This window comes from Rhipicephalus sanguineus, chromosome 6, assembly GCF_013339695.2.
Source record: "Rhipicephalus sanguineus isolate Rsan-2018 chromosome 6, BIME_Rsan_1.4, whole genome shotgun sequence".
Classification (NCBI taxonomy): Eukaryota; Metazoa; Arthropoda; class Arachnida; order Ixodida; family Ixodidae; genus Rhipicephalus; species Rhipicephalus sanguineus.
This window is the reverse complement of record NC_051181.1, coordinates 61,426,157-61,453,283: the sequence shown is the minus strand read 5'-3', so window position 1 is coordinate 61,453,283 and position 27,127 is coordinate 61,426,157. Positions and strand designations below refer to the sequence as shown.

The following is a 27,127-nucleotide window of genomic DNA, read 5'->3' as shown; positions in this document are numbered from 1 at the left end:
AGCATACAGCATCAACAAGAGCATGAACGCATGAACGCGAGCTCTTGTGGAGGGAGCAAGTGCCGCTTTTCTTCGCATTTGTTGCTCGTGTGATTCCGCGATTAAGCTCTGTGCCGCGGTGTCTGAGCAACACGTGTCTCGTTTATTTAAAAAATCTAGTAGTGGTACGCAACGCATCCCTCCAGCCTCCAGTGATAGGATCACTCACGAAGTGCACAAGGTGGGCTCACAGCGTTTGAAGCCGACGGAAACTCCTTGAAAACTTAGTTGGTAACGCCGTACTGGGAGGCATTGGTCGTGGCAACCGATAACTGCGGACTGAGGTAAGTGAAAGTGTTCCTGTTTAATCAATGCAATGCTTTCTGTGGAAACGTTTAACCAGCGTTTCGGTGTGAAACCGGGATGCGGCTGGCTGCTTGCGCAGCGCGCGAAGTACGAGTGCGCACTGTGCACTCGCGCGTATTCATTGCACGAAAAAACGAATGTGCAGCAACGCTGCGCGCGCACGACATTGTCACCGTGCTCAGCTGCTGTATTACAAATAAAACTAGAATTTCGGAATAGCCGGATACAGACGCGCCATGGCGTTCTATCAGCAGTTCATTTTATTGTAGCGTGAAAAAGAAATCGGTAAAAAATACTGGTGAGTAGATCAATTAGTATTGATGATGCATCGTAACAATCTTCCAGTAGTAGAGTACGTGCGGGGCTTGCTCATAGTATCTATAAGAGACGCGCAGTTACGTTGTCTAGCGGCGTCATCTTTTTTCGAGCAAGTTAGGAAAACCCGCTGGCACACGTTATCTTCGTTACTATGGGCTGTCAGGATTAAACTTGTAATTTAAATACCTCAATCAACCGGTGATTGCCCAGGATTAGCGAATGCAAGTAAGTTGGGTGTTTGTGCAGTTTGACGTGGAGGACTGGCTGTCGACATACGAGTGAGTAAGCGTTCTCAACAAATGGGACGATGTCACAAAACTGAGCCACATGCTCTTTTGCCTCACTGGTGTGGCCAGCCTCTGGTACAACAATCACGAGATGGAAATACCGACATGGACCATGTTTAAGGCCTCAATAGTTGCTGTGTTTGGTCGCCGTGCTGTACGCAAGGTGCTCACACAATGAATTGCGCTTGCAGGAACGCGAGCAGCACCCGAGGGAATCATTCACTAGATATATTGAAGCCTACACCTTCCTTCCTACGCCAGTGCCATTGATTTACACTCAAGCTGTTCCAGCATACCAACAAGTCCAAGCGGCAGCACCACTCAGCTTCACCGAAGTCATCACCAGGCCTCGCCCACTTTCTCCTAGTGCACCTCTCAGTTATGCAGAGGTTGTGGCTAGGTCCCGTGTGCAGCCCGCTATGCAGCCCTGCCACCAGGCGTTCCATGAGGCCCATCCTCCGACGTGGATAAGACCCGCTACAGCAAACCGGTGGCGCACTTCGGACAACCAGCCTATATGCTTTGCCTGCGGCTGTGCTGGTCATGTCGCACGTTACTGTAATCGCGTGCAACCGCCTAGCCCACATCATTCGTGACAAGCCGTCCGACCCGTCTGCATTACGACCCAGCTTCTGCTATCTCACCGACATACCACCTACCGTTCCTCATCTCCAGCGCCGTCGATCATTATCGCTGATGCGGCCTTGCCCTGTCACTCGGAAAGAGGAAAACAAACAGTCACAGTTATTGTCGAAATGTAAAAGTCCTCATCGCAGACCGTCCAATTTTGTTGAAGTGTTTGTCGATGGTGTCCGCGCATCTGCACTCATGGACACAGGAGCCGTCATATGTGTTATGGACACCAAATTTTCGCTGCTCACTTCAGAAAGTCACGATGCCCTTTCCAGACTGTCTCTCCGCACAGCCAGTGCTCAGCATATGCACCTCTTAGCATCTTGTTCTGCTCGTGTTGACATTGTGGACGTTGTGGACACCATCAAATTTGTCATCATTTATTCCCGTTCTCACGATGTCATCCTCAGCTGGAACTTTCTTTCGCACCACAATGCCGTTATCGATTTGCGTACGGGCCACAATAGAACTCTCGCCGCTCTTCGATTTGACATCCATCGACACTCCATCGCATTCCAGGAAACTGATTGTCAAAGCTGACACCCACGTTCCTCCCAACACATTCACGGTCGTGCCCATGTACTGCAGTGGCTTCTTGGATACCGTTGCAATACTTTTGCCGTCTGGCCTTTTTCTCATGTGGAAGGGCCTGTTGCTACCTTTCGCAAATGTGGGCATTGCAAAGGACACTAGTGCAATTTCCATTTGCAACCCTTTTTCATTTCCTGTCATGCTGCTAACAGGGGAATGTATTGGCACCGTGAGACCAATCGACGACGTTCAAAGTATTACCATGCAAGCTGCCCTAATCTCAGTGCTTGGGACCCATCGACGACGTTCAAAGTATTACCATGCCAGCTGCCCTAATCTCAGTGCTATTTCTACATCAGCCCCGCTGCCCAGCAATGTATTTGGTTCCTCCATTGTTGGAGCCCTTAGAGCGGAACAGTGTTCTCAGTTTTCTTGGAAGAATTTCGCTCTTTTCTCGGCATGGGGCAACCTTCTTTGGGCTGGACGTCGACTGTAACGCATCACATTGGACTGTGCTTATACTTCAGACGGTTCATTCGTAATTTCCCCACCATAATTTCACCCCTGGCGAAGCTCCTTGGCACGAACAGGCCCCTCACCTCGAAGCTGTTGAGGATCGCAGAGGATTCGGTGGTGTGATGAGCCGAGGTAGGTTAGGGTGTCTGCTGACACAAGGCAGTTTATCAGTAGGTAAAGGGGGCATCACATCATGCAAGCAGCCAGACTTTACAAACCAGTATCCAGTGAATCTGTGCGCTTCACTTCCTTCTTCCTTAAATAGTAGGGCCCAACACGTCACGTGGCCACGCTCAATGGACTCCAGTCGTCCTTCGTTTGTGGTACATTTCAATCACACTTAAGTTTGTTCAGGTGCCTTGCCAACCACTCTGCGCACATTTTCTCTCAATACGTCCACGCAGCTTCAGCCAATTACGTTGCAACAGGTGCAATCACTGTCATTTAAATATGTGAGTGTGGCTGCTGCACCTTACTGTTGCACCCATTGTCTTTACGGAAACGTGCACGCCGAGTGTACACTAGAAGAGATCATGTGTTGGTTCGACTCACTGGTCTCAACTCGAGCTAGATTTATTTATTTTATTTATTTACAACATACTGCGGTTGAAAGACCAAGCTGAGGGACGTAACAAAGCTTAAATGGGTAAAATTAATTGAAATAAAAAAAATGGAAGCAATGAGCACATAAAGAATAAATATAGTCATATAGGCCTTGTGTTGCGAGAGGAAAATTAATGTGTCTTCATTCTCCCCTTTCACCGCCACTAGAGCGTGGAAATATGCTACTGTAATGAATAACTTGGCAAATACATTTATGTGGAATGTTAGACAATCACAATAGCATGTTTTGTATGGTCTTTAGTAAAGCAATACGTAGTTTCCAAGATCATGACTGTCTTCATCACAAAATGCTTTCTATGGTAACACGTTCCATTCATTGGTGGTCTGAGGGAAAGAAAAAAAGATTACATGTAAAGATTAGTACATGCAAAGTTATGTTCAAGGGTGTAGGCACGTGCCTGTCTAGTTTGTTTAGAAATTTGGTGCCTTAAGTAAATTTCTGGACTAGTGTTAAATTTACGAGAATAAAGCGAGCGGTGAAATTTCAGCCTAGCCATTGTTCAATATCTCTCATTTCTCTGTGCTAGTGGTTGGCACTGTCACTTAGAGGGCAGAATGAATGAAACAAGGGCAATTTAAGGGCTCATTTTTCTCTTTTAGACACAACCTTGACGAGAACTGACAGGCAATCAACCCAAGGAAAATATTGAAGGCGTTATTTGCAGTAGTTATGACATAAATGTGGAGAAATTACAGTGGACAAAAAAAAAAAACTTGCCGCTGGCAGGGACCGAACCTGCAACCTTCAAATAACGCGTCCGATACACTACCAATTGAGCTGTGGCGGCAGTTGTCCTTCGATACACTTTGTTGAGCACATCTGTGCATTTAAATCTGGGAGTGGTATTTAGCACCGCTCATAGCCATGACGGTGAGTGTGGAACACTTCTTTTTTTTTTTTTTTGCCTGCTGGTGTCACGTCACACGTGATATTTTTACGAGCTACCACCTTTTAAAAAGATAAAAATGGAGCAGTGTGGCGATGCTGTGTGGCTTGCGCACTTTTGCAGATCAGGCGAAGTAATGGCGGAGCAAGATAGCAACATGCCCAGCACGTCGTCGGCCACGGTGCAAGCAGACAACGTGGATGACCTGGTCTTTGATCTTCCGGCCGACCTGCTCGACATGTCTTTTGTGCTGCCGGAGGAGCCCAAGTCGACGGCTCCTGATGATGCTGCCGGTCCATCTGGTAGTGAGCCACCACCACCACCCCAGCCCAAGCCGCGCAAGAAGAAAAGCAAGAACCGACCCGCCATGCCTGTGCTGCGTTCGAGCCGTGGCCGGGACCTGAAGGCCACCGTCCGGTACAACAGCGCGGGATACAAGGCCGACGAGAAGTCATGGACAGTGCCGTGAGTGGACAGCCGTGAGGCTTGATAAGGAAGTGCTGATTTGGGCTAGTTGGAACAGCCTAAACACACTTAAATGCACTTGCACAATGAGTGACGAGAAAATATCGTGATGTAGCACTGAATCTTTATATTCTCTTATTGTCCCCTGTCCGGCCAGTGCCGTTCGTACTGGTTCTAGGGACCGCTGTGGGAGCGGAGTGTGTTGAAAGACATGGGCAATGGCGCTGGTGTGGTTGGTGTGCCTGTTTCTGGCAAGTTAAAGGGAACGACAGCTGGCAAGAACGTGTGATTACGTCCTGGTGGAAATGAAAAAGCCGTGAATTATGGGGACAGATTCGAGCATCCTTTTGGCGATCTGAGTAGGACTTATCTTTTGAAATTGCATTTAAAAGTCACAAAAAACTGGTATGTAGCACAGGCTAGCGGAAGAGCCTTGAAGCATTTTCCACGTTACCATTCCGTAGTTAGACACTCTCACCGGTAAGCTTTCTGTTGCATTAAGGGGAGACGTGGCACTTTAACACATTTTTTAAAAATTCTTGATCGATTTTGATGGAACTTGCAGAGTTTAAGAATGTTTGTGTGCTGATTTCAAATTTGCAATTGATTTTTTCCTATGACAAGTAGTTTCCAGGATATCACAAACACCCACTTCTTTGTTTAAGGCCTAATTAGCTAATTAACCACAACCTGCACACCAATGCACAATCCACAGAATACATTGAGAATGTTTGTAGTGTGTCGTAAAGTATAAATCATTGCTTTAGGCCATTTCCAAGCAGAGCTGTGGGCTGTTGCACCCAATTTAAAAAACGCCCCAATTAATACTCAAAACAAAACCTTGATTTAGAACATTTTCTTAGGAAAGTACTATAACAAAATTTGCCTTACGACACATCGCATCTATTTATCTTAGAAGCGAAACAGAAATCGCAATGATAACCCAGACAAAACAAAAGATATTGCTCCTCCATTACAGGAGGAGCATGAAAAATTGTTTGCCGTTTGCCCTCAATTTAAAAGGCAGGATGCATGGTTTTGGTTTCTTAAAGTAAGATGTGGATAGAAGACGACGGTATGCAGCTATTAAAATCCGCCTTTTGCATGCCTCTACAGCGCATGCGCCGCTTCCTGGCGGCGACTCTGGGAAATGGTCTGTACGGCGCCGTCGCAGACGCCGCCGCCTCCCTTTCCGCCGCGGCTTTAGCGGTGACAGAAGTGTTGACTTGTGCAGGTGGTTGAAATATATTTACCGATATATCTGGTTCTATTAGCACGATGCCGTCAACATGTGCCGCTTATGGATGCACTTCCCGAGGCGTGCCCGGCAGCAACATTAATTTTTTCCGCTTCCCATCGGTGAAACGCGATCGTCAGCGCCGTGAAGCGTGGATCAGGGCTGTGAAGCGCCAAAATGAAGACAGCAGTCCGTGGCAGCCTTCGGACTCGGCAAGACTGTGCGAAAATCACTTCGTTCAAGAAATGTTGTTACTTAGATGGCGTACGACAAGAACATGTGTCCGCGTTGTGTCCGTGTCGTCACACAGCAGTTCAGTAGCGACGAAAGTCGCGCTACGGCTTTTTTTTTTTGTACGATATGTTTTCAGCATTTGGTTTAGAACGTCGACAACAGCGAAGTATGACTAAGTGCGCCTTAATCGCTTCGGTCTCAGCGTAACTACGCTGTTGTTTACTTTGGCGTAAAGGAGTCGCCGTAAATACTGCTTCTAGAACATAATGAATGCCGAAGGGTGTAGTGTCGTGGCCTGTCGTTCACGGGCGGTCAGCGCTTCATTTCTGTTGTCAAAGCACATTCGCTGTTCAGTAAAAATGATTCGCGTATGTTGACATGACTGCCGCGCACCGATTTATAAATCTTGCGGCATTTTGCTTATCTTAGCGAAGTTACAACGTGCGGCCGTTTTTTTTCCAGTCACCGTAGTGCGATGTTCCCGGATTTTGCAGGTTCGCTGTCCAACTCTCCCAGGCACCCTGATTTCGTGCCATCACTGTTCGTATACACCGATGAGTTTAGGAGGAGTCCGTACGTGGACATGGTAGACAACTCATTAAACATGAGGTTGCGCACGTACCCCTCGTCGCGGAATTTTTGTCCTTTAGTGGTCTGCCGGGAGCAACGGGAACCACTTGCCGCCATAAAGGCATCCAACTGTTTCTTGCTCGGCATTTTCATTGATGCTGGCCTTGTCGTCCATCCGTTGGCCACCGAAAAGTAGCCGCCGGGTATGTAAACACTCCCAGGGGGCTCCATGCCTTTGCACAACACTCGAGGCGAAGCTCTCCGCTCATGTGCCGCAGTGACGATTTGTGCTATGCAGCAGCGGTGGCGGTGGTCACTCTATGGCTAGGGTATGGCGGTGGTAGCAGACGCGCGCCGCGACGCCGTACGGTTTGTTTCTCGTAGTGCCCCGAGAGAGGGCGCCACACAGACATGCAAAAGGTGGATTGGTAACCAGGTTCACAATGATGTCAGGAGCGTGAAGAGATGGCCAGCGAAAACTAGATTTTTTGATTGATTTTCATTCCCTAAGTGCCACGTCCCCCCTTAAGGAAAACAGGTACCATAAAAATCGGTTGTCAGTCCCTTTAAACATCAACTTTTCTAGTTCACGATCCGGGCACTAGACGCGGCAGTTTGTGAAAAACTCATTAAATTCAGTGTTTTCCGCTAGTTTCTGCCTGAAAACACGGTTGTACTGTCGAATTTCAGTGCCCCAACTTTCAAATGGGCTGAAAGTCTCTGTGGCAGAAGTTTTGTTCAGTGTTCCTTTAAAGGGTACTGACACCAATTTTCGAAGCTGAGTTTACTCCGCCCTACAAACCTTCCTTCCACAGAGACTGCTCTGAGCAAACGTGAAGCTCAGTAAAAGCTGATATTTTATCTTGATCTTAAAGTCAAGTTTCCCTTGGCACGCCTCCTGACATTGACACTTGCATCTTCTCAGGCTACAGTATCAATTGTGTGGTGACTTCACACACCAGCATGGCTGGTTGCGATGATGTCAGCTACCAAAAAATACAAAACAACCACTTGTGTGTCACCAACGCAGAGCGGCTGTAATAACGTCAGGATATCATGCGCAAGCACGTGACAAAAAGCTCATACCGTGTTGTGACTTCAGGGTACAGTAGGAAACCAAACCAGCCTTTAAAGACATGTTGTAATCAATTTTTCAGGGGACAGTCACACATACCAGCACATTTTTTAGCTTTTAAGGGCTTGGGCACCCGCCTAAGCCCTCAAGTGGTTATGGTCTAGTGGTTATAGTGCTTGACTGCTGACCTGAAGGTTGTGGGTCGAAAGTCAAAGGTTGTGGGTCGAAGGTTACGGCTGCATTTCGATAGAAGCAAAATGCTAGAGGCCCGTATGCTTAGATTTAGGTGCACGGCAAAGAACCCCGGGAGGTCGAAATTTCCGAAGCCCTCCACTACGGTGTCCCTCATAATTATATTGTGGTTTTGGGACGTAAAACCCCAACATTTAATATATCGTTATTGAGGGCTTGGCCTTTCATTCGATGCAAGAAAATCGCAATGGAAAATTTTCATGTCACTACCCTTTTAAAAGGGGAGTCTATTTTTGCATGAACTGACTGGGTTTAGCTTGACAGCCGGAGTACCAACACCAGTTGTCACCGCCGGATCTTAAATTTTGTCAAATCATCAAGGGATCACGCACTGAAATGGGCAGTTTAGGGAAATTTTACGGAAAAGCTCCCCTGGTGGCAGTTATGAGTTCTTGAATGCATTCTGTACACCTCCTTATGCTCATGACTTGCAAACCGGTTTCACTTGTGCCTGGCTTACTTCGCAGTGAACGTAAACGCCTGCTGGCTGCACTGAAGGAACACGGAAGCAGCGACGTCAGCAAACTGGCCCAGGCTGTCCGCACGCGAAGTGTTGCTGCTGTCAGGTGAGCTCCATGGCCACGTATATCCAAGAAAATAGTGTTTAGAATGACAGAGAGCCCAGCTAGTTGGTATGTGCTCATGTTAAAAGAAAGAGCGTGCAAACACGGACTCGAGAAAGAAGCCAAGACACCACAAATTCCTACTAAAAACAAGAGGCGCACAGTGGCGGAAAAGAGAGAAGGCACAAAAACTTATCTGCACATGACCAGGCAAGAGGTGAAACCTATCAATCCAACACACAGGGGGGGTCTACATCAGAGATAACTGTTCAGGCGCTTGATTTATTTTTTATGCAAGTTAATCGATGGTTGGTTCATGCATGCGCTACCACTATTATCGATATGCCAGGTCTCAACCATTAGACGTGTTTCTTCATTTCTGTGCCTGTACAAAACTGCGCATTCATTGAAATTCGGCATGAATTTACACTTCCGACAATGTAAAGATAGATTACCGTAGATGGTGAGGCTCTTTTCTTTCAGCACAAAGGCTTGTGGTTTTTCAGGTCTATTAGGCCTAAAACTCCGTAGACCACTCACACCCACACAGGCATGTAGAAGCTCAGTTATCCAAGAGTATTGCACCAAGCAGGAAAATCAAAATGCCTGTAGTAACCTGGGGAAACGGGGAAAAGCTGGTTTCGTTAGGGAAATTTTGAAGTGTTTAGTGTAATTGCTCGTTTTTTAGGGAAATGTGTCAGTGGAAATCGACGATATGAAACGAGCAGTTCTGTTTGTTGCGCTTTCATCATATCCCTGTTTTGGAAATGGAGGAATAAAAAGCAGCTTAACCCTTTCGTTATCGTGAAAAACGAAGAAAATTGTACTAAATTTAGCAGAAATATTTTTCGCTCAGTTTGTAGAGCTTTTTTTTTTTTCTGAATTAAACGGTACTGTTATTTCAATTCAATGGGGTTCCTTTATTTCAGTAACTTGCGTAAAAGGATAGCTCTAAGATGGCTTCACTGCGTGGCAATACAATGAAAGATGCCATTAAAATGAGAGCCGAGAGACACAAATGGCACAACGTAGACAAGTGTGGTCATCTAGAGTAAAAAAATACAAGTATGATGAGTATAGTCGTCATTGGTAATGGTTTTATGTTGGGCCAATTTTTGTTGATGACGAGTATTGCCGTGATTGGTCATTTTGGTACAAAATCTCGTCAACTATACTCGTCAACAGGGGGGAAAGGGCTAACAAAATGTGTTCCTGGGCTAGTTGGTTCCTTGAAAAACTGCTGTATGTGATTGTTTTCATGACATGATTTCAAGATGGTGCAATGTACAGCTTTTATGTGAGGTGCATTACCTCCATTAAAATTAATTTGGGACTTAGCATGGTTCCTGTGTTCATCTCGTCCCGTGAAGGGTTTTTGCTTTTTAATAGCGTTACTCAAAAAAAAAAGAATAATCTTTAAAACTTCAAATACAGCTCAGCAAGAAAGGATGAGTTATGATAAACTAAAACTTAAGCTGCCACTACTGGAGTTGCTGACCAACTTTGTGAGCGAATTCTCAGCTCAAGGGCAGAGCAGTGTACCTAAGTGATTAAAACGTAAGCACCACTGGCAGAGGGTGGCAGAAGTGGGGTCCTTTCAAGAAGATCATTGGGTTGATGTTGACAATTTGTTGACAATTTCTTCTCTCCGGGCCCTTCTGGTCTGCCTAGTGATGTGTGTGACGTCAGCGTGTTGAATCTGTGATGCGGTATGCAGGCGATGCTGCGACTGGTCGAACAAGAACTTACGACTTCCGGTTAGTCTGCAAGCAGCTGCCCGAACTCCTTGCCGTTCTTCGTCATGTTAGTCGTGCTGCCCGTGTGTGCACTCGTGCGAATTGGCAACTGCGGCCCGTAACGCAACTGCCAAATCGCTAGCGTACCAGCACAGTCACGCATCGCGGTGTGATAAGCTGTGCGGACTGAATCTGACGGTGTTTTACGATGGCTTTCACGCATCGGTGCTTGGCTGCAAAAGCGCCAACTGGAACAACAAAAAGACGCGACACGTGTCACTGTACGGGTCCATCATGTTGGCGATCATTTGAAGGCGTGCGCGCAACACAGGGTCTATACCGGCACAATTCGTATGAGCACGGGCCAGCACGGCAACAACATCGGTTAGCCAAGAAGCACGGAGTTCACGGAGTCATGGCAACCAGAAGTGTCCGCTGTTTCGAAGAGCACGTCACCGATGACGGTGTGTCACGTGAGATTGGGAGGAGCACTCGGTGAGGAGGGCAAAGTGGCTTTGAGAGAGGAGAACAGCAGACGAGTGGAGGGTAGCGAAGGAAAGAGTGAAACGAGCGATGGCAGCGTTTTGATCATCAAACGCGTGTAATTCCGCTATTATGGCACCGTTTCGAAAAATTCTCATGGCTACGTGTTCGTTGTAGACTCGCGCATAAATGTCACACAACTAAAATTTGACCTCTGGGTGGTTTAGGGGCCCTTCAAATGTTCTTGCACTCAGCTCGCATAGGGATGCAGCCATTGTAGCTGTGAGCTGAAACCACAATGTGGGGGCGAAATAGTGTGGGTGATCACTTGGAGTGTTACACATTGTGGATATTTCTGAATGAGCCATTATCTTCTGCATCTGTGAGTGCTCCAGGTAGAGAGGAAGCATTGTTGAAGCCCTTGTGATGCTCTTGCAGCCACTTCCTGCTGGAACGGCGGCGCTTGAAGGATCGTGTCGTGATTCAGGGCCCAGCTGGCAGCAGGGCAGCATACTCAACACGTGTCTTGCGGAGAGCTCTGAATGTGATACGGCGTCGCTACGACCGCTCAAAATTGCTCCCACAGGTGAGATTATGAGCTGTGCCTGTCCTATATTGTTGTCATTATTTGAGAGATTTGGCTCTACGCATGTGTAGTAGAGAGGCTCACAAGTCCTTGTCAGCGACACATACCTCTTGCTTGCTGTGAAATAAGATTGAGTGCAGCTGTGGGGATGATTGGCTTATGCGATGTGTGAAGCAGCCCGGGCATGTGCTTTTACAGCGAAAGCTGTTATGAGATCATTTCAACGGCCGTTTTTGGCGCCGTAGTTGTGCGCCGCCGCTGTCCGTAACCACTATCGCTCGAAATAAGAAAAAAAATTCCAGGATGCAACGGGGTTCGAACCTGGGCCCTCTGCGTGAGAGCCCAGTGTTGTACCTCAGAGCCATGCCGTTGCTTGGAATTGCCTTGCAAGAAGACGCTATACAGGCTTCAGGCTTCATGTCCAGAAGGAACCACATTAACATGTGTAATTTAGTGTGGTAGAAGAGTGAAATGACAACCACGCACCACACAACGCGAATTCTGTAACCAGGCGTCACACAATGCGAATTGCGCAACGAGTGGGCTGTTAGATGCTTCCAACCCATTACAAGGGGCTCTGCAATAATTCTTCATCGTCATCAGGCACAACACCAACAAAGCGCGCATAATGGCTTACATGTTTTTAGCGGGTACCACAGCTCTACGTTGAATGACGAAAAATGGCATAGTGGCTGTTTCCCTACTTCACAGAAATTATGATGAGTTATAGCGTAGTGGGTTCCTCGCAACTGCACTTGCATTGGTTGCCAAGGAAGCCCATAAGCCCATCATCCATTTCCTCAGGGTCTCAATAAAGTTCTTCCCTCCTCTCTCTGTCTCTCTTTCTCACGTCAACGTATGTTATAGTATTGCATAGTGGCAGAGTGAAATAGCGACTGGGCATCACATAATGCGAATTACGCAACTGGTGAGCCGTTTAAAACTTCCAACCCATTACAAGGGCTGAGCCCCAATTCTTCATCGTCATCAGTCGTCACGTAAACAAAGTGCACATAATGCCTTACATGTGTGTAGCTGGAACCTCGCTTCTGCGCACAATGATGAATAATGGTGTTGTAGGTACCTCCCAACTTCACAAATATTGTGATTTATAGCGTAGTGGGTGCCTTGCTAGTGTACTTGTATTAGTAGCCCGAAGAGAGTTTACAACGGGCTCTAGAAATGCTGCTCTTCCAGCTTTCGCTGTGACTGTGCTGCGCTTTCCGTGCAGGCCTGGCGTTTTTTTTTATCCATTTCCTGCTGTGAAGCAGACCAGCTTTATGCAGTTTTTCTGCACTGAAATAAAACAGCAATGCCACAAAACACATTTGCTGGTTATCTTTGGTATGTTTTTGTCTTTAAAACCTTTATGAAGAGCTGGTCTAGAAGCTCTTAGTGAAAAGGTAGTCAGTAGTACATTTTTTAGAAAAAAAAACTTGACTTTCCACTGCAGTTCCTGCAACGTTGCCTGTCTTGAAAATCGGCTTATCTCGAAAAATTTTCCTGTTTCTACAACTTTCAGTTAATGAGGTATCACTGTGTGTTCAGTATTAATGTGTATTATTATGACTATTGCTGTGTCATAGAAGACGAAGTGGTCAAAATTACTCCAGATTTTCCTGCTACACTACCTATACTATATATAATTACATTAAGATTTCGGCACGTGAAACACCAGAATGAAATCCTTTGAAAATCATTGTGTTTATATATAACAAAGTGGTTTTTCCCATAACAAATCTGGTGAGACGAATACTTTGTCCCAACATGTCGAGACAATGCTTTCACTATCTCTAACTGCGCACTTGAAAACAAAAAATTCAGGATTCCTTCCTCTGTTGGGGAAATTGGGGCAAGCGAAGTTTAGCGTGGGAGTGCCAGGCCTACTGCTTTTGTTTGTTTCTTTTCCTCTCTCTTTATTTCTAATTGCAGAATACTCGCTCCTAATGTAAGCGTTCAGCTTTATTATAGGTAGCGGCCATCCCCGGTATGCTGTTTTCGGGCTGAATCGGCATTGCATTTTTCATGTTCTTTCCAGCGTTTGTCAGCCTGTAGAACGGCCCAACGAAAGAACCATTGTGCAATCATGGAAACACGGGTTAGGAATTCAATTTTCTCGAAGTCGAAGTTTTTCTGAAATGTGCAATACCTGATGTCAAAATTACGCGTTGTCCAACAGATCGCTTTTAGTCCACCAACACAAAATATTTCAAGGAAGCGCCCACAGCAAGTGTACTGCTCCCCGATCGTTTTCTGCGTCTGTAGAATGCTTTCATATGCTTCAGTTCAGTTCACATTGGGCAAGCATGGGCGAGTGGCCTAGTGGTTGAGGCACTCGCTTACGGACCAGGGGGACCCGGGTTCAAACCCCAGCCCTGGAATGAAAATTTATTTAGTTTTGTTTATTATTTCTTTGGCGTGCCCCAGCTGTGGGTTAGGAGAGTTGTTTGGAAAACCACCATCACCAACTTCACAGTTCAATTAATACAAGCTTCGCTTGAAAATGAGCTTTTCAAATTTGTTGCAAACCAGTTTGTGTGGAAAACCAACCTGAGAAGTTATTCTGTCCCTAAGCTGTCTCTCGGTGTTGGGAGGTGAAAGACACTTTCCAGTGACTGCACTATGCACTGGCGTGGTGTGTATCATCAACTACATTGCAATGGTAGTGCATTACAATCGAACCCCTTTATAAGAGACATGCACCGGGGAGCAGTTCTTGTCCCTTATATTAGGGGTCCCTTATAAGCAGGGTACCTTATTCACATTTTCCAATCAACCCCTATTTCGACGGAGGCACACTGGTGTCTCTTATACCACATTGTCTCTTAGATTGGTGCCTCTTACAATGGGGTTCAATAACCTTGTTCGTTTTCCCGTGCTGCCCTCTGCCATTTTGTTAGGGGGCGGAGCTTCGTGGGGTGATCTGGCACAACCGGGCTTGCCAGAACAAGAGCGTTCAAGATCGGAGACCAACCCACAGCATTTCGCGACTTTCCCCCCAGGGGAAGGGCGCATGCTCCGTGGCACCGTGAGAAAGACTTGATTGGGCTCATGTCGCTTTTCCTCTCTGCTGACTGTTGCACACACAGGTGGTAGCCGCATGTGAGCGGCAGCCGTTTCCGGAGCCCGCGGAGGACTCCACTGGGGAGCTGCCCCAGTTTGAGGACCTCTACCAGGTGATCCGCGAGTTGATGGAGAACCACGTGCCAGCCGCCCTGGGAGACTGCGAGCTCTGGCTGCTGCGTCGTCTGCTGTGGACCCTAGGCAACATGATCAATACACTCGACTTAGCCGCTGCAAAGGAGGCCTTACACCAGGCTCTCCTCTGGGCTGCCGTGAGTCCTGTGTCACCCATCTTTCAGTTTCTTTGTGTGCTGATGTAGAACATGCAGAGGTACCAAAACCAGTCGGACCAACAGCCTATCACGAGGTTGACTCGTTCAGTCACACCTCTGCGTACTGTGCTTGGTCACTGGCAGGAAATCGATGATACGGCAGCATACTTAGAGGCCAGGCATGAAATTCAGGGACCACGGATGGAGAAAAAGTAGCGACTTTTGGTGAAAAAATCACTCTTGGCTCTTGGTCCACTCGATGACTGTGAGCACAAGCCGTCACAAAGCTGGCAGCGCCGGAAGTGGAAACCGTGCGTGCTGTCCCCTGCTTCAGAATTTAAAGTACACCATGTCTCAAAGCAGGTCACGCACAAGAAAACCTACACAGGTTGTTTCACGCAACAAGGACCAAGGACTTTTAGAAAAAGTGGTTAACTGCAGCTGAATGAAACTAATGACATACAGTTTGCCATCACGTGGTACTCGTGAGGGTACATTTTATATTGTGCTTAATTAGTCAACTAGGATCAATTATGCAAAATTTTCAGTAGTATTCACTTTAGGGCCATGTGCATTTCATTACATTGTAGAGAAAATACTAGGGGTTTGCGAATATTCGAACTTTCGAATATTTTTCGAATTGTGTTTGCTATTCGATTCGATTCGCACCGGAACTTTACTATTCAATCTAATTCTATTCGAACCTCCGGAAAATAAATATAATGGCTTATGATAAATGGAAAATAAGTACAACGGTTTATAATAACGGAAAATAAATACAACGGAATACAAATACAACAAATGCAAATAAATAAATCAGTGTGCAGCGTGCTTGGTCTTGCGTTTTGGGGCGCCGACATACTGCTCCGAGTGGTTGCTGTGCGATGAGCTTGGCTGGGGGGTCCGCTGCCGATGCGTCAAGTGCCCATCCACGATTCCGAGGATGGCCACTTGACGGGACCTGCATGTCGACTGGACAGCAATTACCGGGCCAAACCACACGTACATTCGCTAGCGCACGGTCGCGCGCCCATGCGGTATGAGGTTACATTATGCGATGCGTTGATGACTTCTTCAGTCAGACCTGACGTAATCACTTGCACAATCTAATCACTGGCTCATCTGAACCTTGCAATAACCGTATCCTCTTGTCTCGCCATAAAAACCAGAGGATGCTTGTGCTCTGCCCTCCGGTTGTGCATCAGCATTTCAATCTTTCTGAGTTCTAAGATCACAAACGGCAAGATCAACAGTATTTTAGGAGCAGGCTGGCAAGAATTACAATGGCAGTGGCAGTACACTAGTTGTCGTGCTGGACTTTCTTACTTGTAGTATCTTTGCCAGTTTTCTTGTTGGTCATAGGACCAGCGAGGGTGGGAACGGGAAGGTGAAGCATTGTTCTCTTGAATGAAATCAAGGTGGCTGTACTCGGTAGCGGGGAAGACAAGGAGTGCTTCCATGAACACAGCTGTGTTTGTGCAGTTATACGCTTCTGCCTCACCATCTGCGCTGTTTGTTGGACGGCACTGAGCGACAATGCGCAGTGGCGACAGTCAAGGCAAAAGCATGGACTGAGTGCGAGCGGCGTTCAGAAGAGGGCGACCCACTAGAAGCCGCTGGAGAGCACAACCGTTAAACAGTACCAAGGCTTTGCTACAATTACCCTGGGTACGAAAAGGGAGCCGTGCGTTGACCTAACAGCTCGTCACTATGAGTGGGTCATAGTAGGCCTTGAGGCGCTCCACGTTGACTGTGTCGCGCCCTCGACGGCGCATGTCCGAAGAAGGCTCAATGGGTTCGATCAGGTAGTTGACCGGGGATGTGCACTCAATGACCTGGTAGGGGCCTTCGTATTTCGGCAGTAGTTTTGAAGAGAGGCCAGTTGCAGTGGTAGGGACCGAGAGCCATACGAGCGCTCCAAGGAGGAACGTGGATTCAGAAGTGGTGGTGCCGCTCTTGTTCGTGCGTTGTAAAGGTCTTTGCAAGCTCGCGACACTCTTCAGCAAGCCTGGCTGTGTCAGAAATAGGCGCACAGTCAGATGGATCCGGCTTGTAGGGTAGTATCGTGTCAATGGTGTGCAACGGGTGCCTTCCGTACAATAGGAAGAAGGGTGAGAAACCAGTAGGGCTTTGAGGGGCGGTATTATAGGCGCAGGTGATGAAGGGCAGAATGGCATCTCAATTTGTGTGATCAGCAGCGACATATATTGAGAGCATGTCGCCGAGCGTGCGTTCAAAGCATTCGGTTGGGCCATTCGTCTGGGGGTGGTAAGCAGTAGTTTTGCGGTGAACAGCATGGCACTCTTTGAGAATGGCTTCGATGACTTCCGACAAGAAGACACGGCCTTGATCGCTGAGAAGTTCCTGGGTGGACCATGATGCAGCATGATTCGGTGTAGCAGGAAGGAGGCAACATCGCACGCTGTAGCCGCTGGGATGGCGGCGGTTTCGGCGTATCGCGTTAGATGGTCAACAGCGATGATGGCCCAGCGGTTATCAGCTGACGTCAGAGGAAGTGGTCCATACAAATCGATGCCCACGCGCCCAAACGGACGGTTAGGGCGAGGTAATGGTTGTAGACCGACTGGCGACACGTGCGTGGAAGGTTTTCGGCATTGGCAATCGAGGCAGGAGTGGACGAACTTCTGCACGTAGCGGTACATCCCTCGCCAGAAATATCGTTGCCGAATGCGGTGGTAAGTTTTGGATACCCCAGAGTGCGTGCATTGTGGATCAGAGTGGAAGGACTCGCATATTTCAGAACGCAGACTTCGGGGTATCACAAGTAGCCACTGGCGGCTGGCGGCGTTGTAATTGTGTCGGTGCAGTAGGTCGTCTCGAATGGTGAAATGGTGAGCTTGACGACGCAGCGCGCGAGTGGATGGTGTTGCCGATGGATCAATGAGCAAGTCTATCAGCGAGACGATCCGTTTATGCTTGCGCTGCTCGGTAGCGATGGTGTGAAGGTCGATGGAAGAAACAGCAATGTGAGATACTGAGCAGGAGGCATTGTTGTCAGGCAAGGGGGAGCGCGAGAGGGCGTCGGCGTCGGCATGCTGGTGTCTGTTGCGGTACAGCACGTGGATGTCGTAGTCTTGCAGGTGAAGTGCCCAGCGGGCGAGACGGCCTGAGGGATCCTTCAATGACGACAGCCAGCATAGTTCATGATGGTTGGTGACGACATCAATGAGCGACCATACAGTGCTGCCAAAATTTTTTTCAGACACTTCTAGTGTGTCTTCGACTGAATTGTATTTGGCATTGCACGTGTTGAAAACAACGGTTTTGAAAAGTTGATATTTTTCCCTCGTGTTTTTGGACTCCCAAGGCTCATGTCCCACCAATAAGCAACGTCTATGGACTGCTTTCATTTCTGAAAGTACATGTACTGCGCCCTACAATCATTTTCATTGAAAAAGGTGGAAGCAAATGCTGGTGTGTTTTAGTTGTCGCCAATTTTTACGTTGCAGTAAGCTTCCAGCTGCATCACTACACACATCTGTCAAAATTGCTCTTCTCACGATCTGGTTGGTGGCAACAGCTGTGAATGCCAGCACAGTGGATTTATAGTGTGGGAAGAGAGTACGCCAGTGTTTGCTCTTGTCACGGGCGGCCGAGGATTGCAGGAAAGCTGCCATGGTGGGTGGCCACTGCTCTCGACTGCGCACATTTCACGACTTCTCTGCTGCACATGAGACGCAGTGGCCTTAAAATGTATTATATGACTCACTGGTGCTGAATAATTGTGTTTTCCAGGAACATATTAGCAGGTGGTAAAGAAGCGTAGCGGTATTAGGTCGCTTCTTGAGTTCCCGGTCACATCGAGAAATCATATGGTACAGGAACATATTAACGAGGTTCTACTGTATTACCATACATTGGCACCCTACATTCAGATTTTTTTAGCATAATGACATTTCATCTGTGAACGATTGAAGAAAGACAAAACTCAAATTTGGTTAGAATTGAAAAAACTTATATTCTTAGAGATAAAACGAAGAAAGAGTAAGAAACATCTTAGCGTTTGGACACACGTCCGCTCTCTACAAGATCTTATGAGCGTCTCTTCGTGCACGCAGGCACGCAGTCCGTCCCCTCCTGCCGACGTAACCGCACACCCCCCCTCACAAGCACAACACACGCGGAGCGACGCACTGCACTTCTTCCGTCAACACCGCGGTCAAAGGTTGCCCCGCCGAGGCTCTGTTGGCGGAGGTGGGGCGCGGTCTCACGGTTCGATGCCGGCAGACGAGGAGTTCCAGACGCTTTTCCGGGAAAGCGTCCGGACCGCGCACGTGACGTTCAACAAGAATAAATGAAACAAAAAGAGAAATACAACACACTGCCCCCCAAAAATGAGCAAGCTCATTTTTTCTTTAGTTGCTGAGTTCTACTGGGTACAACAGTTGCACAGGCCGGCGAAGAATTTTACCGTCTGGCAGACGCACAGTGCAAGCTCGCACTTGCCTGTCCCGACTGGGGAGCACCTCGTGAATAACGGCTTTTTTCCAAAGAAGCCGAGGAAGCTTCTCGTCATGAATCAAGACCAAATCTCCTTTCTTGAGTGCGTTGTTTTCTTTGCCTGCGGAATGATGCGCCGATCTTAGTTGAAGTAAATATTTGTTCCTCCACCGACGCCAGAAATGGTCAATTGTTCTCTGGCAATGCTTCCATCTTCTTATCATTTCCTTGGCTGAAGCAGTGGACGGAGCACTCGGTTGACCGTCAGGAAGCGCGAGCAATCTTTTGCCAGTGAGAAAGTGCGCCGGTGTCAAGGGCGTGCCTTCGTCTGGCGATACGTGCAGGAATGTTAGGGGGCGTGAATTAATGACAGCTTCAATTTCGTTGAGCATTGTCATCAACTCTTCAAAGCTCAGATGTGCGTTTCCCAATACGCGCCGAAGACATACTTTGACGCTCTTAACTAAACGCTCCCAAAAGCCCCCCCACCATGCTGCTCGCTCAACAATGTACTTCCACTGTATCTGGTGATCTGCACAGTAGCTGGTGAAGTCTCCTTTCTTCATTGAATTGAACAAGTAAAAAAGGTCTTTCGATGTCTTCTTAAACGTTAGGGCGTTATCCGTGTAGATGACTGACGGCAAACCACGACGCGACGTAAAACGTCGAAAGGCCAGCAGGAATTTTTCTGCGGAGAGATCCGATACAAGCTCCAAATGAACAGCACGAGTAACCGCGCAGGTGAACAGCGCTATGTATGCCTTTTCTTCACTGCGTTTCCCCCTTGTGAACAGTGGGCCGGCAAAATCAATGCCAACAGCCTCAAAACAACTGCCTGGCGAGGTTCTATCCGCAGGAAGCGGTGCAGTCGGTGCTTTAGCTGCTCTCAGTCTCTCCCTTATGCAGCCATTGCAAGTTCGAATGACTTGCTTTACAACCTGACGTGATCGCGGTATCCAGTAACTCTCTCGGATCTGTGTCATAGTGTCCTGGACACCACCATGCAACACATTCAGGTGACATTCTCTCACAACGAGTTTAGTGAACTCGTGTGCAGGAGGTAGTAATATGGGATGCCTGACAGTTTCTTCCTCTTTAGAATGCTGTAATCGTCCACCAACACGGAGAAGTCCGGCGTTATCCAAGAAAGGGCTCAACATGGATATATCCGACTGTTGACCTACGGCTCTCTTTTCCATTAGGCCTTGCCTTTCTGTGCCGTAAGTTTCTTCTTGGGCAGCCTTAACCCAGTAAGTCCTTGCTTGGTCGAGCTCTTCGGCCGTGAGATCACCATCAAGAACTTCTCTTCTCGTCTTTCTAAGGAATCGGAAGGCCCAAGCAGTGACACGGAGAAGCTTCTTCAACCGGCTATACTTCCTTACGTCTATGATTGGCTCTCTCTTAGTAGCCGAAGACAACTGCAGCACCGTTTTATCTTTCCTTTTTTCTTCTTCTAATTCAGTCTCTTGCGCAACCTTCTTTTGTGTTGCACAGGGCCACTTATCGCAGTTGCCGCGAAGCCAAGGTGGGCCATGCCACCAAAGTGTGGATTCTGATAATGCCTGGGCTGACATGCCTCGTGTGAGGCAATCTGCAGGATTTGCGCTACCAGGGCAATGTCTCCACTGCTGAGGGGCACTCAAACTCTGAATTTCGGATACACGATTTTGCACAAACGCTTTCCACTTCGTAGCGTGACTCTGAATCCAGTGAAGTGCAATTGTGGAATCCGTCCAGAAATGAACTGTCATGCTCAATGCTATTTGCTTGCAGACGTAGCTTGCGAGACGAGCTCCTACGACGGCTGCCATCAGCTCGAGTCTAGGCAACGAAAGGTGCTTTAAGGGTGCTACCCTTGATTTAGCACAAATTAGCTCATTGCTAAATCGGTCATCGCTGCCCTTCGCTCGCAGGTACGCACAAGCTCCATACGCTTCCGGACTCGCGTCGCAGAAAACGTGCAGCTCAAAGCTAGCAATCTCGTTAGGCTCCACAATGCACCTCTTGAAGGTAAGCTGCTGGAAGTCCAGAAGTTCATCACACCACTTCTTCCATTCTTTCTTTAAGTCATCTGGAAGTGGGGAATCCCAGTCTAACGCTCTTTCCCACAAACGCTGAAAGAGTATTTTTGCTCTGACGACGAACGGGCTGACAAGTCCAAGGGGATCAAAAATCCTCGCAGCCGCTTGGAGTACTGCTCTCTTGCTGCTCGGACTACCTCTGACGGCTCTCAGGACACTTTCTGTAGGAATAGACAGAAGATCACTTCCTGGTTTCCAACGCAAACCGAGAACGTTATGAATCGCGTCAGGATCATCTGCGATGTCGTCGCTATCGAACGAGTTTCGTAGTTCTGCTGAATTTGTTGCCCATTTGTGCAACTTCATACCTGCATCTGCCATGATTGCCTTTGCAACTCTGTACATTTCTACAGCTTGACACACTGACTCAGCTCCAGTTATCAAATCGTCAACGTAGAAAGACTTCTTGAGGACCTCTGAAATGTGTTTACGCTCGTCTTTTTGTTTCTCGAGGTGATAAAGTATCGTTGCATTGAGTAGGTAAGGGCTTGCAGATGTTCCGAAGGGCACTCTTGTCATTCGCCACTCTTCTACCTTGGGAAGTGAATGAGCATCATTCGGTGTTTCTTCGTACCAGAGAAACCTGAGCGCGTCCCTGTCTCTTGGCTGCACAAGAATTTGCAAAAATGCCTTCTCTATGTCAGCGGTTAGTGCCACAACATGAAGACGAAAGCAAAGCAAAATTCGAGCCAAATCTGCAATAAGTTGTGGTCCCTTCTCTAGCTGGTCGTTGAGTGAAAGCTGTCCTGGCAAATGCGATGAGCAGTCAAAAACAACTCTTAGTTTCGTGGTAGTGGATTCCTCGCGTATTACTGCTTGATGGGGCATGTTAAACGTGTCCAGTGTCTTCTGACTGGAGAGGTTGCACACGCTCGGCATGACCTTCTCTCAGGTACTCTCGCATAACGGAGTCGTATTTCTCTAGCAGTTCTCCGTCGCGTCTGAGCCGTGTAGTCAAGCTCTGAAGCCGCTTCTTAGCTAAATCTATATTACTGTGAGCTCCACCAGCAGATTCTTTCCACGGCAGTGCTACCTGATAGCGGCCCTCAGACAATGCAATTGCACTCTCAAATTGGTCTTGTACAGCTTGGTCATGCAGGCTCGAGTTGTGCTCCTCTTTTATGCCTAAAGCATCAAGTTCCCAGAAGTTTTGCAGGAGAGAGTCTAAGTGGTCTGGCATGCGTGTCTCTATTCTTAAAACACATGTGTTCACTGCAACAAATAATGAACTGGTTGGGCTTACCGGGCCTTGGAAGGTCCACCCAAATGCAGTGTTGATTGCCACTAGACCTGTAGAATCTTTGCAGTGCTCAACCTCATTCTTCATAAATTTCCACATGTGGTCTGATCCAATCAAAAGGCTTACTCCTGGAATGGCTGGCATGCCGGGAAGCAGCAGCTTGTCAGCGATAGGTCCTCTTTCTGCCTCGATGGCCTTCATGAAATGATGCTCCGTTGGTGTGTGCAGAATATCTTTGCAGATGAAGGGGACCTCGACTGCTTCGATGACGAATTCCTGCCCACTGTACTGCGCTTTCAATCGAACTTCCACAACACGACAGCTTTGTTCGGTGCTCTGGTGCTCGCCGAATGTTGAGATATTGAGAGTGGTGAATCCCGACTCCCGGAGCTGGAGCGTTTTGGAGACATCTTCCCTGATGAAAGTTCTCTGGCTGCCTCCGTCTATCACTCCTCTTATATAACCGCCTTTGTTTCCGCCAATGGCCCATGCTCGAAAGGTCTGCAAGAGCACGTCGGAATCTTTGGAATCTGTGGCAGAGGCGTAAACGTTGGTCGTAGCGATAGATGGAGGTTGTTGCTTCGGAGCTCCGGCCGATCTGGCGTTGCACATAGAAAACACATGTCGCCCTCCGCAGATAGTGCAGTTCACTCTTTTTCGACAGTCTTGAACGCGATGACCTCGTACAGTGCAGCGGAAGCATCTCATGTCAGCCATTAATCTGTTCTTTTTTTCTTTGATATCAAGAGGATCAGGACAGAGTTCCGTGCAGTGCTCTGACGAGCCACAAAAACAGCACTTCGTCTTGGTTGCTGTTTTAGTGTGAAGAACCGCAGCGGTCGGCCTCCTCGGACTTCTTTCTTGCTTTTCTTGCACTGCCCTTTTCGGCGCACGGTCGGCATTAACACTCCTCTCCCTGCTCTCTACCTCGGTTAGGAGGAACTCAAGCACATTTTTCAGCTGGTCATCAGCCCTTGTGCTGTCTGCCCGTGTGGGTACTTCAACTTCGCCGTCTACTTCATTGCTGGCTCGCTGTGAAGGTCCTTTAGAACGGCAAACTTGTCTGTTGTAGTCAACAACAAGATCGTGCGGCAGCGATGTTAATATGATGTCGCTCATCATAGTCGAGTACGTAGCCGCATTCACTCCCAGGCTGCGAAGCCCGCGTATATGCCCCTGAACGTGGTCATATAGCTTCCGAAGTCCACGCAGGTCACTCGATGATGAAACGGCGGGTAAGGCTCGAAGCTTAGCGAGATGATTTTGTTCAATTTGCCTTCTGTCGCCGAAACGTCGTTGTAATATTTCAAGGGCGTCTTCGTAGCAAGCTTCTGTGGCGTTAAGGCCCTTTATCGCCACTAAGGCTGATCCCTGCAACAACGAGCGAAGGTACTGAAATTTCTCAGTAGTTGAAAGGCGCGGGTTATTATGAACGGATTGCTGAAATTGTTCCCAAAAGGGCATCCAGTTGGCCAACTCACCGTCGAAAGTCTCCAAGCGTAGCTTGGGTAACTTCACGCCGTCGACTCTGAGAACAGCTTCCCGTTGATCATTACTCGATCGCGGTGCAGTCTCGGGTGCTCCGTTGTTGATATTCAGGGCGCTGAGCCTTGCTTGAAGACGGCCGATCATGGCTGTGGCTGCGTCGTCGCAACTTACAGCCTCGTTGTACTCCGCCTCGAACTCTTCCTCGAGGATCAGCGGCTCCAGCTTGTCGTTGATCTTGCGCAGCTCCTCGTTACTGGTTTCCAGGCGCAGTATCAAAGTGGACACCTGGCTGGATGTCCCGTCTCGCAGCGCAGGCTCCGCCTCGTCGATGATGCGAGAGTTGTGGCCACGCCGTACACGCCGTTTTGCCAGCAGCTTTTCCAAGCGTCGATCCATTGATGCACCAGTGGGTGACCAACTCACTGAGTCCAAGCGGTCGGAAAGTTCAAGTCCGCTGTCGGCTTCGATGTTTCTGTCCCTCTATCCCGGGTTTCGGCACCATGTGAACGATTGAAGAAAGACAAAACTCAAATTTGGTTAGAATTGAAAAAAACTTATATTCTTAGAGATAAAACAAAGAAAGAGTAAGAAACATCTTAGCGTTTGGACACACGTCCGCTCTCTACAAGATCTTATGAGCGTCTCTTCGTGCACGCAGGCACGCAGTCCGTCCCCTCCTGCCGACGTAACCGCACACCCCCCCTCACAAGCACAACACACGCGGAGCGACGCACTGCACTTCTTCCGTCAACACCGCGGTCAAAGGTTGCCCCGCCGAGGCTCTGTTGGCGGAGGTGGGGCGCGGTCTCACGGTTCGATGCCGGCAGACGAGGAGTTCCAGACGCTTTTCCGGGAAAGCGTCCGGACCGCGCACGTGACGTTCAACAAGAATAAATGAAACAAAAAGAGAAATACAACATCATCATCATGTAGAAACACTACAATAACTATGGTCCTGCCATATGTAGTACCGCACGCTGCATTGTCAATACCTATCCTCTACATCAAAGGCAGCGAACGCTGTTACACTGTGCAGGCACAGCCTGCTGACGGCTACTCAAAGCCCGCTGGCCAGGGCCAGGATGACGAGCAATGCCAAGCTGCACCGTCCGAGGACAATGCCCGGCGCTACCTCAACTTCCCCAGCATGAAAGAGCGCAAGGACGGCCTGCGCTCCTCGTGGAACCCGCTCCAGATGTCCACGGCCGTCATCCAAGGTCCGTGGGCCATGATCCGGGAGCACCTAGCCCAGAATGCCTCCCGTCGCAGGTGTGACAAAAACGTCCCTTCTGCTGTGGCAGGTCCATCAACCTCCTCTGCCGCTGCCACTGGCAACACCTCGACCTCTCGCAAGAAGACCGAGCTGCGACCTCTGGAGGCGTTCCGTGCCTGGAAGAACTGATCCAGCTGCGTTCCACGAGGCCGGTGTTTTCAGCACGATGTGTTGCCGTTGTGACATGTGCTGTGCTCCTGGACATGACTAGCACCAGAAGTCCTAAACAAAGGAAGCGACTGAACTTTATAGCTTTTGTGTGGTGTGAGCTCGTGTTGTGGTGTGATGTGGTGTGGTGCGTGGTGTGAGCTCGTGCTGGTGTTAGAAGAGCAATACATTGCACTAGTTGGTGGCATTTCATATAGTAATTTGTTATTGTGCTGTGCACTTAAAAAGACAGGAACAGGTGTGCAAATTTATGGACAGTCTATTCATATTGTGTGAGATATCATGTAAATGCTAAGTACTACATGGACAAAGAAAGGGAGAGTGAAATGCCAAAAAAAAACAAGAAAAGTCAAGTAATCATAATGCAGAAGTGCTATGTGACCTTTATATAACACAACACGAAAAAACCGGCTTTAACTTTGTGCACCATTCATTGTCGCAGTCTCTCTGTTCCCGTATTCTTAAGTACACAGCGTTAGAAGGAAGTGTGCCAGCTTGTTCCATTTACAATCCTGGCCAGCTTTGTGAGTGCATTTAACATTCCAGTCCAGCTTTGTGAGCAGGCTTTGTGATTATCTAGGTTTAACTAGACACCAATGGAATTTGTACCCTGTGAACGTATGTATAGGTGGCCTCTTGTCATGCACTGCACAGCTGCAGTGCATGACACACTTTGCAGGCAAAGGTAATGTGTTATGGAAGCCAGGCACTAATGACACACGCTTGACTGAGGTTATGCCTGTTGGTACTGCCACTGCAATAATGGACTGTGCTGTCTTGTAGCATCATCACCCACACTCACATACTTATTGATGGAATATGGACTCTAGATTTATTTGTCCCTCATTTACATTCAAACCTCGATATAACGAACTCGGATATAACGAATTATTGGTTATAACGAAGTAAATGAATAGTCTTGTTATAGATACATTGTTACAAATAAATGTTTATAACGAATTTTCGGATATAATGAAGGTATTTTCTTGGCAGATGTGACTTTGTTATAATGAGGTTTGAGTGTAGTATTTGTTAAGCAATCATCCTAGGAATGATCAAATAGTTTAGCATGTTTGTTTCTTTGCCTTATTTATCGCTTCTTTATTTCTCGGAGAGGCAGCCGTACCTCAGGAGCTCGGCCTTTGGTGTTGTCATTTTGTCCACGAAAACTAAGAAATGTTGTTTGTTTGTTGACGGCAAAAAGTTGCGCAGTGATTCCTGTAAGGTGATCTAGAAGTTTTTTTAAGACCGGGGAATAATTCTGCCTTGTGTTTCTTTGTTGACGTCTATCATCAATGTCTAGTCCTAATGCCGAATCAGAATGGGCGTAGAAGCTTTTGAAGACGTGATGAGTCAGTCTTGCAGAACAGTGATCCAACGGAGCGAGGTGCTTTGCTGGGTTAGTTGTTACATTTATGGGATGGAAAGTTTTCTTTTTGCGCCACTTGCCATCATGCCAATACAGTGGAACAGATGTTGTCACGACAATATTGTACATGTGGCCTTAGTGGTCTTTCAGCGCCATTTGTATAAGGACTACGGCAAACGGTGTACAGGTTGTGCACTGATAACTGCCTCAAATTCCAGTTTAGTGAATGTTGTGTTATGAAGGTAGCACAAATAAAAGTGCGACACGTGCTTCACTTGGCCGGCTATGGTGCTGGATCCCTGGCACTGAGATTTTGCGCTAAGGTAACATTTTGTGGTGTATGCAGTTCAATGCAAAATTTGGTGTTATG

The 27,127-nt window shown here is 47.8% G+C and overlaps 1 protein-coding gene across 1 annotated transcript; it reads left to right on the top strand.

Annotated features, from left to right (window-relative positions):
• The first annotated feature begins 9 nt into the window (after positions 1 to 9).
• Positions 10 to 26,238, top strand: LOC119395819 (uncharacterized). The gene is made up of 6 exons (XM_037662822.2): positions 10 to 323; positions 4,265 to 4,606; positions 8,442 to 8,540; positions 11,195 to 11,342; positions 14,432 to 14,677; positions 24,984 to 26,238. The coding sequence occupies exons 2-6, from the start codon at positions 4,278 to 4,280 to the stop codon at positions 25,347 to 25,349; spliced, it is 1,188 nt and encodes a 395-aa protein (XP_037518750.1). The 5' UTR covers positions 10 to 323; positions 4,265 to 4,277; the 3' UTR covers positions 25,350 to 26,238.
• The last annotated feature ends 889 nt before the right edge of the window (positions 26,239 to 27,127 follow it).